This window comes from Amblyraja radiata, chromosome 35 (genome assembly GCF_010909765.2).
Source record: "Amblyraja radiata isolate CabotCenter1 chromosome 35, sAmbRad1.1.pri, whole genome shotgun sequence".
In the NCBI taxonomy this organism is placed as follows: domain Eukaryota; kingdom Metazoa; phylum Chordata; class Chondrichthyes; order Rajiformes; family Rajidae; genus Amblyraja; species Amblyraja radiata.
The window spans coordinates 1,492,346-1,508,801 of record NC_045990.1 but is presented as its reverse complement, the minus strand read 5'-3'; the positions used below and the strand labels follow the sequence as shown (position 1 = coordinate 1,508,801).

The window sequence follows — 16,456 nt, the reverse complement described above, 5'->3', positions numbered from 1 at the left end:
GATCGTCAATCTCTGAAAGAAACGATCTTTCAACTGTTCCCAGAGGGGCAAGACCACACAGAAACGGGTACTAACCCCGAGAGAACGCCTTTGACCGCTCCATCCTGCAGCAAAAACATCCTCATCTCCATTAATGCAGGTCAACTACACTCGAATGGAACATTCATGAGTCTTAGGAGCAGAGATATGGCCATTCGGCCCATCAAGTCTACTCCGCCACTCAACAAAGACAGATCTATCCCTCCCTCCCAACCCCATTCTCCTGCCTTCTCCACATAACCTCCGACACCCAATCTAATCAAGAATCTATCTATCTCTGCCTTAAAAATATCCATTGACTTGACCTCCACAGCCTTCTGTGGCAATGAATTCACCACCCTCTGACTAAAGAAATTCCTCCTCATCTTCTTTCTCAAGGTACATCCTTTTATTCTTGAGGCTGTGCCCTCTGGTCCTAGGCTCTCCCACTAGTGGAAACATCCTCCCCGCATCCACCCGATCCAGGCCTTTTAACATTCAGTCAGCTTTGATGAGATGATGTGCCAACCTTCTAACTATCCAGAGAACTGCTCCATCACACGCCTGTAGCGAAATTGACTCATGTTGCAGTTTGTGGAGATAGTAATAGAAACACAGATACATAGAAACATAGAAACATAGAAAATAGGTGCAGGAGTAGGCCATTTGGCCCTTCGAGCCTGCACCGCCGTTCAATATGATCATGGCTGATCATCCAACTCAGTATCCTGTACCTGCCTTCTCTCCATACCCCCTGATCCCTTTAGCCACAAGGGCCACATCTAACTCCCTCTTAAATATAGCCAATGAACTGGCCTCGACTACCCTCTGTGGCAGGGAGTTCCAGAGATTCACCACTCTCTGTGTGAAAAAAGTTCTTCTCATCTCGGTTTTAAAGGATTTCCCCCTTATCCTTAAACTGTGACCCCTTGTCCTGGACTTCCCCAACATCGGGAGCAATCTTCCTGCATCTAGCCTGTCCAACCCCTTAAGAATTTTGTAAGTTTCTATAAGATCCCCTCTCAATCTCCTAAATTCTAGAGAGTATAAACCAAGTCTATCCAGTCTTTCTTCATAAGACAGTCCTGACATCCCAGGAATCAGTCTGGTGAACCTTCTCTGCACTCCCTCTATGGCAATAATGTCCTTCCTCAGATTTGGAGACCAAAACTGTACGCAATACTCCAGGTGTGGTCTCACCAAGACCCTGTACAACTGCAGTAGAACCTCCCTGCTCCTATACTCAAATCCTTTTGCTATGAAAGCTAACATACCATTGGCTTTCTTCACTGCCTGCTGCACCTGCATGCCCACTTTCAATGACTGGTGTACCATGACACCCAGGTCTCGCTGCATCTCCCCTTTTCCTAGTCGGCCACCATTTAGATAATAGTCTGCTTTCCTGTTTTTGCCACCAAAATGGTGCAGTGGTGTTTGGTGCTGACTGACTGGGACTTGGGTTACACAGAGCTACTGCACAAGTGTTGATGTGAATGTCTCCACTGGTGTCTATTCTAATGGAACCTCTTTTCTTTGCTTCTGTAGATATGAGGACGACAAACTGTTTCTCAAGTAAGCTCTACTGTTGCAATGTCAAATAGCGAGAGCATTAAAACCCTGTCACTACCCGCCCTTCAACCCCCCCTCTCCTCCATGTAGAAACATACGTGGGTAGATCATTTAAAAGCTGCATCTTTTATTTATTTATTTTATTATTTATTCAGAACAGAATAAAATAATAAAAAGCAAGTGTGAAACAGCAAACAAAATACAAAACAAGAATATTTATAAAGTGTCATAAACAATATCTATAAATAAATGAAATCGTATGTGTCCGAAAAGGAGCAGGAAGAAGTCAAAGCTTATTAATTCCCACCCCTTATTCAACTGCTTGTAATTATCTTATACAAATGTAGCAGCTATATGTACACCATATGTACACCAGCAGCTATATGTACACCAAATTATTTACATGTATACACTAATCAAATATTTACAAAGCCATACAAAAAAAGAAAAAGAAAAGAAAAAACCCGCATATACTATACAGTATCTTAGTCATATATACAACCCATCACTCTATAATCACCCTTCCCAATACAATCAGTATAACAAATATCCCACTCACAATCACCTATCCTCATCCCAATATCCTTTTAAACAAGTGTTTATCATTGTTAAGATTCCAGATCGCCCTAGTGCCTGGGTCGTTACCGCACGGCAGGCCTCAACTCTCACTCAAATCCCCTCGTGCTTGTTAACCTTGCATCTAATGATCGATCTGCGCCCGTCCCCTGATACGTGGGCCTTCAGGAGTAGGCCATTCGGCCCTTCGAACCAGTACCGCCATTCAATATGATCATGGCTGATCGTCTTACAATTAATTATACCAAGCCAATTAACCTACACACATGTATGTCTTTGGACAGGCTGCAGTTATTGAGGGGGGAATGCACGGAGGAGAGTAGAAATCCAGAATCAGTACCCCGTTCCTGCTTTCTCCCCACATCTCTTGATTCCATTAGCCCGAAGAGCTAAATCTAACTCTCTCCTGAAAACATCCAGTGAATTGGCCTCCACTGCCTATTATGCCAGAGAATTCCACAGATTCACAACTCTCTGGGTGAAAACGTGTTTTCTCATCTCAGTCCAAAATGGCCTACCCCTTATTCTTAAACTGTGTGACCCCTGGTTCTGGACTCCCCCAACATCGAGGACATTTCTCCTGCATCCAGCCTGCCCAATCCCTTAAGAATGTTATGTGTTTCTATAAGATCTCCTCTCATCCTTCTAAATTCCAGTGAATATAAGCCCACGAACCTAAGGTCTTAGTGGTGGGTTTGGTGTGCAAGTTACAATGGCTGGCATGTTGCATCCTATTTTCAATGGGATCCTTGGAAAAACTGCAGTGACGTTCTCACGACAAGCATCCCTGCAGATGCCCAGATTAGGGGAATCGAGGAGCAGTGGACACAGGTTCAAGGTGAAGGGGAAAAGATTTAATAGGAATCTGAGGGGTAACTTTTCCACATAAAGGGTGGTGGGTGTATGGAACAAGCTGCCAGAGGAGGTAGTTGAGGCTGGGACTATCCCAAATTTTAAGGAAGAGTTAGACAGGTACATTGATAGGACAGGTTTGGAGGGATATGGATCAAGTGCAGGCAGGTGGGACTAGTGTAGCTGGGACATGTTGGCTGGTGTGAGCAAGTTGGGCCGAAGGGCCTGTTTCCACATTATGTCAATCTATGAGTATGTGGAGAAGGAGAGAACAAGCAAACCTCTTAAACCGTTGTCATCTGTGTGGGGAAGTTTGTTGCAGGAATGTAACCCAGAGGCAGAGACTGTACAAGCCAGGATAATGCGTGACTTGGAGGTGGTTAGAATGCACTAACATCAGGTTAAAGTTATGTCTGTCCATGCTCTGTGCAATTAGAATTCATCTGTGTCTCTTATGTGCAGTTAATATATGCACACGCACTTACCCTGTTCACTGCATCTGATCAAGGTGGGCTTGTTATGTCAATGTTAGAGGAGCAAGCCAGCATTTATCCGTCTTCTCAGCTGTACCCAGCTCCTACACAAATACCATCCATCTAAGATAGACACAAAAAGCTGGAGTGACTCAGCGGGTCAGGCATCATCTCTGGAGAAAACGAATAGGTGTCGTCTCGGGTCGAGACCCTTCTTCAGACTCATCCATCTAACCTGGGCTACAGTTCTTTGCTGTGTCGATAGATTTTATCATCACACTGTGGCAACCGCTGGGTCCACAGAACTCATCCCAGGCATTTCTCCTGGCAGAAACTGGAGAATTCAATGTTTGTGCAGTTAGGTTGTTGGTGCATCGGTAGAGTTGCTGCCTTACAGCGCCGGAGACCCAGGTTCAATCCTGACCAGTTTGTACATTTGCCCTGCGTGGGTTTTCTCCGAGATCTTCGGTTCCCTCCCACTAAACTGCTGCCGTCTCTTGCTGTGTTCCAGGTCCTGGGCTCTGGGTGCGATGGCTCTGCTCTTCCTGCTGGGTCTCACCTGGGCATTCGGCCTGATGTTCATTAACGAAGAGTCCATGGTGATGGCCTACCTCTTCACCACCTTCAATGCCTTCCAGGGAATGTTCATCTTCATTTTTCACTGTGCTCTGCAGAAGAAAGTAAGAAGCATCTTCATATGAAGAAAGACTGGATAGACTCGGCTTGTACTCGCTAGAATTTAGAAGATTGAGGGGGGGATCTTATAGAAACTTACACAATTGTTAAGGGGTTGGACAGGCTAGATGCAGGAAGATTATTCCCGATGTTGGGGAAGTCCAGAACAAGGGGTCACAGTTTAAGGATAAGAGGGAAATCTTTTAGGACCGAGATGAGAAAATCATTTTTTACACAGAGAGTGGTGAATCTGTGGAATTCTCTGCCACAGAAGGTAGTTGAGGCCAGTTCATTGGCTATATTTAAGAGGTAGTTAGATGTGGCCCTTGTGGCTAAAGGGATCAGGGGGTATGGAGAGAAGGCAGGGATGGGATACTGAGTTGGATGATCAGCCATGATCATATTGAATGGCGGTGCAGGCTCGAAGGGCCGAATGGCCTACTCCTGCACCTATTTTCTATGTTTCTATGTATCTATGTATTGAAAAAAGAAAAAGAAAAATAGCATTTGGATTTTGCTCAGGACATTACATTCAGGAACTAGCTTCCATGTCAATGGACACAGGAAGAGAAACAGGGCAGCCACAGTGGGACAGAGGGTAATGTGTGTTCGATCCTGACCCTGACATGCTACCTGTGTGGAGTTTGCATGTTCTGCCCGATGATTTTCCTCCGGGTGCTCCGGTTTCCCTCCACGTCCCAAAGACGTGCAGGTCGGGATGTCCACTGGCTGTTGTAAATGATCCCTAGTGTGGGTGGGCAGTGGAAGAATCGTAGGGGGGGGGTTAATGAGCCTCTGAGGAGGAATGAGATGGCGAGGGGTGGGGTAGGTGGAAATGTTCAGAGTTCTCACAAAGACTCAAATATCACCAAGGAGTGCCCCTGTAACCTGTGCCCCCTGGTCTGGTTGCCCCCCACCACAGGTCCACAAGGAATACAGCAAGTGCCTACGGCACGCTCACTGTTGCAGCCGCCCTGGTGCCGGCATTTCCCACGGCAACCTGAAGACTTCCACCATCCGGAACAGCAGCCGGTACTACACTGGTACTCAGGTACAGAATGCTGCCGCAAACAGGAGGATAGCTGAAAAGGTCATTGTTTGACAGGGTTGTCTCCAGTCCACGTGTGTGCTTGTCCACTTTCTCAGACGATCGGATCTTTCGCGGTAGAGTTGCTGCCTCACAGCGCCGTGGGACCCGGGTTCCATCCCGACTACGGGCGCTGTCTGTACGGAGTCTCCCCGTCAACACGCACGGGTTTTCTCCGAGATCTTCAGTTTCCCCCCCACACTCCAGGTTTGTAGGTGAATTGGCTTTGGTATCAATGTAAAATCATCCCTAGTGTGTGTAGGGTAGTGTTAGTGTGCGGGGATCGCTGGTCGGTGCGGACTCGCTGGGCCGTTTCTGCACTGTATCTCTAAACTAAAACTAAAAACATTTTGTTGGAGGGAGGGAGAGAGGGGGGGGAGGGGGGGGAGGGAGGGGGGGGGGGGGGGATGGTACATCACTGGCAAAGCAAGTCCAGGACAACCCACTCCCCTGTCATTTCAGTCTACCCCTTGCAACCTCTCCTCAGTTGGTTGGTGATTGTCTTCAGCCAGAACTGTCTCCTAGTGATGTCCAGCCCCACTAGCCCTCGCCCAACCCTAAGTACCATGGCCACCCCTTGGCTTGGCCTGGCCTGGCCACTCCAGTTCCTCCCCAGTCCTGATACCGACCTGCTCTGGTGGTGGCTACAAGATGCAGCCTTGGGCCTATAATTGGGTGTATAGAGCAATCCTGGGCCTATAACTGGGTGTATAGAGCAATCCTGGGCCTATAACTGGGTGTATAGAGCAATCCTGGGCCTATAACTGGGTGTATAGAGCAATTCTGGGCCTATAACTGGGTGTATAGAGCAATCCTGGGCCTATAACTGGGTGTATAGAGCAATCCTGGGCCTATAACTGGGTGTATAGAGCAATCCTGGGCCTATAACTTGGTTTATAGGGTAATTTCAGGCCTATAACTGGGTATATGGAGCAACATTCATGTCAGCCTGTTGTTAGATGCAGAGTCCAGCCCTCTCCCTCCTTGTGGGTCCCTATGTTTCCAGGCTGTTTCTTGAAGAAACTCCCAGGGGGTGATTCCTCTCCTGGGTTAAGGTTTGGACTTTGAGAGCTGGGGCGATGGGAGCCTCTACATGGTTTTGTTGTACTCTCGGCTGCCAGCCTAGTCCAACTGGAAGACAGACACAAAATGCTGGATTAACTCAGTGGGACAGGCAGAATCTCTGGAGAGAAGGAACAGGTGATGTTTCAGGTTGAGACCCTTCTTCAGACTGAGAGTCAGGGGAGAGGGAAACTAGTAGGGTTGACAACTTTCTCACTCCCAAATAAGGGAACAAAAGGTCAAAATAAGGGCCAAATTCCCGACGGCAATTCGGTGACCAACTTGGCCGTGGCTGGGTGAATGATGCGTTGGGCCGGGGTGCTGGACTGCACACAAAGCCCAGCCGGTGGGGCCAGCTGAGGAGTTTTGGCCCGGGAGCCGCGCGCAAAGTCCGGCGCCCCGTCCAACTCATGAACCGATGATCGGCCGTGAGAAGGAGGGGTGGTGGTGGTGTCGGCGGTCAGCGAAGGTCCGAAGGTCGGACAGCTGGCCGGGCTGCCTACCGACGGACGGGGCCACGGGCGAGGCGCTGATGCTGCTGCTGCTGCTGCTGCTGCTGCACTCCATGGGCTGCACTACGTCGGGACGGGTGGGGCGGGGTCCGACCCGACAGTCCCCTGAACCCGAATAGTAGCAGCAGTCAAAGGGCGGTCCCGTATGGGACAAACCAATTTAGCCCAATATACGGGATGTCCCGGCTAATACGGGACAGTTGGCAACCCTAGAAACTAGAGATATGCAAAGATCGTGTAAAGTGTGAAACCAACAGATCAAAGCAGAAGATGATGAAGAAAATGGATAATGGTTGATTGTTGGCTGAAGCGGAGGTGACAATAGGAGTTTGCTTACTCAACCTTCTGGAGCTGTTCTCTAACCAGCTGTGTTATCTTGTTAGACCAATGCCCGGAGCCGTTGTCTGAGAAACCGTGTGGTGTGTCTTGTCCCTGTTGCCCTCTCCACGCTTCTGCCGTTCGCCTCCCTCTCCGTCCCTGCTCCCCGCTCACTGCTTGTTCCACATGTATTGCCGGGGTCTTTATGATCAGTTATATACTATGCCTCTTTAGTGGAACCAGCTCATTCAGCTCATAACTCAGTAAATTGTTCCTTCTCAGTCCATAAGCTCATAAGTACATAAGGAATAGTAGAATTAGGCCATTCGGCCCATCAAGTCCACTCTGCCATTCAATCACGCCTGATCTATCTCTCCCCCCATAACCCCTGACACCCGTACCAATCAAGAATCTATCTCTCTCTGTCTTAAAAATATCCATTGACTTGGCCTCCACAGCCTTCTGTTGCAATGAATTCCACAAATTCACCACCCTCTGACTAAAGAAATTCCTCCTCATCTCCTTCCTAATGGAACATTCTTCAATTCTGAGGCTGTGCCCTCTGGTCCCAGACTCTCCCACTAGTGGAAACATCCTCTCCACATCCACTCTATCCAGGCCTTTCACTATTCGGTAAGTTTCAATGAGATGTTAACCCACTCATTCCTGGAATCATTCTCGTAAACCTCCCCTGGACCCTCTCCAGAGCCAGCGCATCCTTCCTCAGATATGGGGCCCAAAACTGCTCACAATACTCCATATTCAGCCTGACCAGCGCCTTATAGAGCCTCAGCATAACATCCCTGTTTCTTGTATTCTCATCCTCTTGAAATAAATATTAACATTGAGTTTGCCTTCCTTACTACCAATTCAACGCAGATTAACTTTTGGGGAATCCTGCACCAGCTCTCCCAAGTCCCTTTGCACTCCCGATTTCTGGATTCTCACCCCATTTAGAAAATAGTCTTCGCCTTTATTAGATCAAAGGTTCAAAGGTTCAAAGGTTGATTTATTGTCACATACACCTAGATGTAGTGAAATTCTTTTTGCCAATGCAGCACATAAAAAAGAATACAAACATAACAATAATAAATAGCTTTAACATAAAAACATCCCCCCACAATGGTTCCCATTATGGGGGAAGGCACAAAGTCCAGTCCCATCCCCAATGTCCACCCATAGTCGGGCCTATTGAGGCCTCCACAGTTGCCTCTACGGAGGCCCGATGTTCCAGGCCGTCCTCGCCGGGTGATGATGTTCCGGCATCGGGAGAATCCTCTCAGCGGCCTGGGAACCCTGGAACGGCCGCCTCCCTACTCGAGACCGTGGCTTCCGGAGCCGACAAGGCCGCGCCGAATGGGGCTCAACTGGCGATCTCGCCGCGAGATCCCAGGCTCCCGATGGAAAGTTCAGCGCCGCCGCCCGCAGCGATGAGAGACAAGGGGGGGGTTTGCTCCCCCTCTTCCCGCCTGTGTTATCGGTCACCTGGGGAATTCATGGAGGTGGAGTGTGTGGTGGGGGGGGGGGGGGGGGTTTCTGTAATCTCTCCACAGTCTGCATGATGCCAAGATTCAAGAGAGTTTATTGTCATGTTCCCAGATAGGACAATGAAATTCTTGCTTTGCTTCAACACAACAGAACATAGTAGGCATGAATACAGAACAGATCAGTGTGTCCATATACCATTATATACATATATACACACATGAATAAATAGACTGATAAAGTGCAAATAACAGATAATGGGCTATTAATGTTGTGGACAGTTTACTGCCGGTACCTTTGTCTCTGTGGCTGTGTTCTGCCCCCCCCCCCCCCCCCCCCCCCCTCCAACTTCCCACTAACACCCTCTGACCTCCGCTTTGCAGAGTCGGATCCGGAGAATGTGGAACGACACTGTTCGGAAACAGTCGGAATCTTCCTTCATGACCGGCGACCTCAACAGCACCCCCACCCTCAACCGAGGTGACTTTGCAACCGTTGCTGGGGGCCACAGGCTGGCTGGCATCACAGCTCTGGTCTAGTTCACATTAGCTTGGTTTTAGTTTAGTTTGGATTAGATTAGATTGGATGTGCTTAGTTTAATTTGATTTGGTTAGTTTCAGTTTTTGACTTGGTTTGGTTCACTTTCGTTGAAAGACAGACACAAAAAGCTGGAGTAACTCAGCGGGACAGGAAGCATCTCTGGAGAAAAGGAATGGGTGACGTTTCACGTCGAGACCCTTCTTCAGACTGATCAGTTTGGTTTGGTTTGGTTCAGTTTATTGTTACGTGTATCGAGGTACAGTGAAAAGCTTTTTGTCGTGAGTTAGATAGTGTTTTAATAATAATAATAATAATGGATGGGATTTATATAGCGCCTTTCTAATACTCAAGGCGCTTTACATCGCATTATTCATTCACTCCTCAGTCACACTCGGTGGTGGTAAGCTACTTCTGTAGCCACAGCTGCCCTGGGGCAGACTGACGGAAGCGTGGCTGCCAATCTGCGCCTACGGCCCCTCCGACCACCACCAATCACTCACACACATTCACACACAGGCAAAGGTGGGTGAAGTGTCTTGCCCAAGGACACAACGACAGTATGCACTCCAAGCGGGATTCGAACCGGCTACCTTCCGGTTGCCAGCCGAACACTTAGCCCATTGTGCCATCTGTCGTCCCTAAGGGGCTATACCCTGCTTCACTTCCTTCTTTGACGCAGAAAATCCACGAGGATAGGGAGAGGGCTTGGACTCTATTCCTTGGAGCGCAGGAGGATGAGGGGTGATCTTACAGAGGTGAACAAAATCATGAGAGGAATAGATTGGGAAACGTGCAGTCTCTTGCCCAGAGTAATAATAATAATAATAAATCTTATTTATGGGCGCCTTTCAAGAGTCTCAAGGACACCTTACAAAAATTTAGCAGGTAGAGGAAAAACATGGAAGGGGAATGAAATAAATAGTAGAGACATGACTAGTACACAAAGTAAAGACAGAATTCAATTCAAAAAGAGTAGGGGAATCGAGAACCAGAGGTCATAGGTTTAAGGTGAAGGGGAAAGATTTAATAGGAATCGGAGGGGTAGCTTTTTCACACAAAGGGACGAGCTGCCGGAGGACGTAATTGAGGCTGGGACTATCCCAACGTTTAAGGAATAATTAGACAGGTACATGGATAGGGCAGGTTTCTTTACTCAGAGAGTGGTAGCTGTGTGGAATGAGCTTCCAGTGAAGGTGGTGGAGGCAGGTTCGTTTTTATCATTTAAAAATAAATTGGATAGTTATATGGATGGGAAAGGAATGGAGGGTTATGGTCTGAGCGCAGGTATATGGGACTAGGGGAGATTATGTGTTCGGCACGGACTAGAAGGGTCGAGATGGCCTGTTTCCGTGCTGTAATTGTTATATGGTTATATGGTTATGAACCAAATGCAGGCAGGTGAGACATGTTGGTGGGCGTGGGCAAAGTGGACTGAAGGGCCTGTTTCAACGCTGTATGTTTTCCTTCCACCACGTTGCTCTCTCCTCTCTGTAACTCTGTTGCCTTTCTCGTCTCTTTGCTCGCCTGCAGGGACCATGGGCAATCATCTACTGACCAACCCTGTTCTGCAGCCACGTTCTGGGGCCAGCCCGTACAACACACTGCTGGCCGAATCCGTTGGCTACAACGCTCCTTCTCCCACTGTCTTCAGCTCACCAGGTATCCATCTCTCCCCACAGCCCAACCACCCAGCCCCAAAGGGCCAGCATTCATCTCACCAGGTATCCATCTCTCCCCACAGCCCAACCACCCAGCCCCAAAGGGCCAGCATTTGGGGTATAGCTGACGTCACACTGAGGTGTAACATGATGCCAAACGCACACTGGCCAATAGAGTTGGCCCGTGGACAATGTGTTCCTCTATAAGCCATTGGGGTTTGGGGGGTGGTGGGTGGGACTGCAGGGACCGTGGGTGTTGGGATCCCACATCTACTGGTTCAGGGATGTCCCCAGCTGCAAGGATGAATGAATGTACCTAACACCAAGTGATGGAGATCCCCGTGTGTACGAAGCAAGTGCAGATTCTAGTTTACACCGAAGATGGACACAAAATGCTGGAGTAACTCAGTGGGACGAGCAGCATCTCTGGAGAGAAGGAATGGGTGATGTTTTGGTCTGAAGAAGGGTACCGACTCAAAACCTCACCTATTTCCGCCTCGTTCCTAACTTAGCCGGGACATTGACAGATAGCTGAGTAATTAACGATGGCTGTCGGCGCACTCAAACTGCCCATGTTGATTATGATTGACAATTATCACTTGTGCCTCCTGCTAAAAAATATTTACACTTTCAATTAATGCTCTGATTTAATGCCTGATTGAATGTGACTTTGTGATCTCATTGTCTGTTGTCTCTCTCTCTTTATTTATCCACATACATCCACACAGGAACCTACAGAGAGACAAGTAAGTTGCATTGCCTTAGTGAATGTAAATGCTTCATGTTATGGATTCAAGCCTTGAAACACCCTTTCATTAACATTCCTCCTCAATATTCCAGCATTTCTCCCGTTAATTTATAAACCCCGAGTCGGCACCAACCAGCGATCCACACACACTAGGAACAATAGACAATTCACAGAGGCCAATTAGTCTACAAACCTGTACGTCTTTGGAGTGTGGGATGAAACCGGAGCACCCGGAGAAAACCCACACAGGTCACGGGGAGAACGTACAAACTCCGTACAGACAGCACCTGTAGTCAGGTGTGCAGGGCTCTGAACTGGACATCAGTCTTGTTATCAAGGCTTGTGCCATTATTTCATAAGTGATAGGAGAAGAATTAGGCCATTCGGCCCATCAAGTCTACTCCGCCATTCAATCATGGCTGATCTATCTCTCCCTCCTAACCCCATTCTCCTGCCTTCTCCCCATAACCCCCTGACACCCGTACACCACAGAGAGTTGTGAGTCTGTGGAATTCTCTGCCTCAGAGGGCGGTGGAGGCAGGTTCTCTGGATGCTTTCAAGAGAGAGCTAGATAGGGCTCTTAAAAATAGCAGAGTCAGGGGATATGGGGAGAAGGCAGGAACGGGGTACTGATTGGGGATGATCAGCCATGATCACATTGAATGGCGGTGCTGGCTCGAAGGGCCGAATGGCCTCCTCCTGCACCTATTGTCTATTGTCACACTAATCAAGAATCTGTCTCTGCCTTAAAAATATCCATTGACTTGGCCTCCACAGCCTTCTGTGGAAACAAATTCCACAGATTCACCACCCTCTGACTAAATAAATTCCTCCTCATCTTCCCAAACGGATGTCCTTTAATTCTGAGGCAATGATCTCTGGTCCCAGACTCTCCCACTAGTGGAATCATCCTCTGTATCGAGACCATTCACTATTCTGTAAGTTTCAATTATGTCGCCCCCCCCCCCCCCCATTCCCTCATCTGTGTAAACTCCAGCGAGTAGAGAGAGGTCCAGCACTGTCGAACACTCATGGTATGTTTGTGGTTGTTTCTAGAGCACCCGGTCAACCTGACGAGAGACCCCTGCGCAGTGGACACTCTGCCCCTTAACGGCAACTTCAACAACAGCTACTCCTTCCGAAACGCCGACTTCGTGACGGATGGGACCCCCCTCGCCGATTGCCGCCGCAACCTCAGCGACGCCGCCTTCGAGAAGATGATCATCTCCGAGCTGGTCCACAACAACCTGAGGCCAGGCAGCAAGACCTTGCCCGGGGAGCCGGGAGCGCCGGTCAGCGGCGGCGGCGGAGCGACCAGCAGCGAAGACGATGCCATCGTTCCCGACGCCCCCTCGCTCACCCAGGAGGACAACATCGACATCGAACTGATGTACAAGGCGCTGGAGGAACCTCTGCTTCTGCAACGCGCCCAGTCCCTGCTCTACCACAGTGACCCGGAGCTGGAGGAATCGGAGAGCTACACGGCCGAAATCACCGACGGCCTCGACGGTCAGCTCCAGTCCCCAAACAGAGACTCCTTGTACACCAGCATGACCAACCTCAGAGACTCCTCTTACCCCGACAGCAGCCCGGAGGTGATGGGCGAGACCGCACCCCATTCCCAAGGCAACGACGAGGTGTACTACAGCTCCAGGCCCAACCTGGTCTTCAGGAGCCAGCTACAAGCCTACTACCAGTCCAGGAGAGGTAGCAACGACGGATACATGGTGTCGGTGGATGTGGACGGTTCGATGCCTGAGACCGACGGACAGATGCAACTGGTAACCAGTCTCTGAAATGAAAAGCGGGGGGTGGGGGCAAAGCCAGGACCTGGGTAGAGGGGGTGCCCTTATAGTTCTGAGGGGGACTGTACAAGGGCCGCGATTTGTACAGACAGAGGGCCAACCTTGTTGGATCGGGGCTGCTGGTTTGACTTTGTTGTTTTGTTGGATGTAATAAACCCCCTTGAGAACATCCGTTACATAAACCACTACCTCCAGCCAACTTCTCCCAACCTCAGGTGGAACTTGGTACATTGGGACAAACATTCCCTGGTTCCACCACGGGTGGCTGAGAATCAAATCCATCACCTCGACAGTCGGAGTGTGGAGGGGTGGGATGGGGTGGGATGAATTGTGAGCCTTCTTCCAAGCATTGCCTCCACTCACCTGACCCCTACGCTCAGAATACCTTGGCGTCACTAGGAAGCATCGGTGCTAAAACTGAAGACGCCTCTTGGCTTCCCAACCCCTGAGGAGTGGAGCAGCTCTTGGGAAGAGGAAGAAGTAACCATGGCTGTAAAGGCAGCACCGGCCGTGACTATGTAACCAGGAAGGGCGGGAGTTAACTATTGACATGTGCTGGATGGTTGGAGTCTTGAGTGATTAATTCTCTCCATCCTGCACCAACAGAGGCTGGGACCGCAGCTTCGACAGCCCCACCACGCGGGCACCACGTGCGAAGGGACATTCGTCGCTCAGCAGCCGCCCTGGATGTCTCTCCGCCTGCACGATACCGTCGGAAACGCCACAGCGCCGCTGGGTCTATCGTCCCCACTCCGCTCGGCCACCCAGGAGAGGAGGGTGGGCAGAACGAGAAGGAACCTCGTAGGGTTGCAAGGATAATGGTCTCCACTCGACCTGGCAGTAGTACGGCTTGTCCTACACCTCCCCCCCTCCCCCCCCACCCTGTCCCATCCAACTGACCACCCACCTCCCCCTCCCCCCCCCACCCTCCATGCCCTGTGCGCTAGGAGGCTCTGGGGTGGCTGAGGTCAAGGAGGGTGTACACACATCTCCCGTCCAACAACGACAGCGGCAGAAGACACGGAATGTTGGCCGCGGGCTGCAAGCTTCCATCCCTGCTGCCAAAGGCCGCACTCCACTGATGCTCAACAGACGATGTAAATAGAGAGAGAGAAAAAATACTAATTTCCGTGCGAGAAGCCACGTTTTTGTTCCCGTCGTTTAAGTTTGGATTATTTCCCCCTCCCCCCCCCTCCCCTCCACCCCGCTCTCCGCGTTTGTGCCACTGGTCGGATCTGTTGTGGCCCAGGCAAGCCCCGTCTCACAGCAAGGCCAACAACAGCAAGGGGGTTGTGATCGAGGGGGGACCTCTGTCCCAAAGTGGACACACTGGATCTGAACTTCAAACAAGCCCATGGCGATTGGTGGAAGCCCATTCTTCTCTTGTGGCTGTCGGGCCATCGTTAATCTGTGTAATTTTACAAGAAAGGGAAAACAAATCATACACAAAGTGTTTAATGTCCTCTTAAACCTTTTGAGTTGTCAGAGCACAAAACCTTTTTATAATCTCGTCATGTCCCCCGAGTATATAGAAGGAGGCAGACTTGACTTCCGTCTTCAGAAGTTGCCTTTCGCCCTCTTCGGAAAGGAGGGACTTTTACAAATGGTGTGTGTGTGTTTAACAAAAAAAAATAGGAAAAAAAATTGCCAATATAAGCTTTAGACACAGGGTGTAGCACACAGTGTGTTCACCGCACTTTCTATCGGTCTGATATAAACTGCAAGTGCACATCATCAGCCCTTATGGAATGGGCAGCCAAGTTAGTCTGTGCTTACTTCCTTCATTGTGTGGTGTGGAAGGCAGATGCTGGCTTTGAGTGGTGGCGGCTGGGGGCTTGAGATGGGTTACCTGGTCAGGTGTGAAACCCCAGCGTGTCTGTAATGTGGCAGAGAATCCCAGGGAGTGGCAGAGTAGCACCTCCCTGACCCGCGTTGTACCTCTCAGGTGTGTCGAGTGGCCTTCATGATGTTAATCTTCCACTCCAGGTAACATCCCCACCTGTGCGCTGAAGTCTGGTCATACCTGAGAGTCCCTGCAGAGAGGTGAGCAGAACTCCACCCGTGACCTGACGGGCGATTTTTACTTCATTAGTTTTCGAGATAGTGTGGAAACAGGCCCTTCGGCCCACTGAGCCCGTGCCACCCCATACGCAACTTCTTTCCGTCACGCTAGGGACAACTTTACAGAAGCCAATTAACCTACAAACCCGCACGCCTTTGGGATGTGGGAGGAAACCGGAGCACCCGGAGAAAACCCACGTGGTCACAGGGAGAATGTTCAAAGTCCACCCACATACACGACAGCGCCCGTAGTCAGGATGGAACCCTGGGCTCTGGGACCGTGAGGCGGCAACTCTACCACTGCTGCTCTTTAGCCCCTGTATTCCACCTCGACCAGTAACGGCAAGGTGGAGCGGTACTTAGGGGGGTACCCGCTGAGCTGTGACTGAACAGGCTGCATGCCTGGAGATCAGGAACATGGGCGACTGACCTACCTTCAGTCCATGCTCCTCCCACTAGGACAGCCCGAGGCAGAGCCTCCAACATCAGCATCATCACAACCCCCTGCGCTGAGCTGAACCCATCCTCAGTTCAAAGCACAAGCGGGTAAAACATTTCTCACGCCAATGATGAAGGGAGGAAGCACGCTAGCTGACTAACAGGGTCTTAACAAAACAAAAGCAGAAGTGGCAAACCCTTCATTTTAAATGATTCTATATACTTTTAATTCTCAACTTAATATAAAATAAGATTAAAAAAAGGGCCAGGCAATATTTGAAATATTGGCTTAGAATCGAATTTTTATACTATATATTGCATTTAATGTATATTGAATGTGATTGGAAAGAATGAGTCTAATGACAATGAGCTGGTTAATATATTTTCTGTTTATTTATTATGTATTCTACAGAATAATATATAAAATGGAAATATTGGTTGTTGTATATGTGACTAGTCTGGTAATTACCATGTTTGATCAGACATAAGATGCAATTTCTGGGGGGTGGGGGGTGGGGGAAGGAGAGGGGGGTCTGTCTCCGTCAGCTCGGCACTGGTGCGAGGTGCGCTGGTGGTCAC

General features: G+C 49.5%; 1 protein-coding gene across 7 annotated transcripts in view; it reads left to right on the top strand.

The window, feature by feature from the left end:
* The window catches only part of adgrl1 (adhesion G protein-coupled receptor L1), a 300,069-nt gene extending 284,529 nt beyond the window's left edge, over positions 1-15,540 (top strand). For 2 of the 7 annotated variants that reach the window (XM_033012285.1, XM_033012284.1), the window contains exons 18-24: positions 4,000-4,168; positions 5,086-5,214; positions 9,011-9,107; positions 10,698-10,826; positions 11,554-11,571; positions 12,630-13,354; positions 13,985-15,540. In XM_033012285.1, the coding sequence (XP_032868176.1) occupies positions 4,000-4,168; positions 5,086-5,214; positions 9,011-9,107; positions 10,698-10,826; positions 11,554-11,571; positions 12,630-13,354; positions 13,985-14,197 (1,480 nt within the window). In that variant the 3' untranslated portion in view covers positions 14,198-15,540. Of the gene's footprint in view, positions 1-3,999; positions 4,169-5,085; positions 5,254-9,010; positions 9,108-10,697; positions 10,827-11,553; positions 11,572-12,629; positions 13,370-13,984 lie in introns of those variants that run through there. The other 5 variants (XM_033012282.1, XM_033012281.1, XM_033012286.1 and 2 more) reach the window with 4 other exon arrangements.
* Positions 15,541-16,456: the final 916 nt, after the last annotated feature.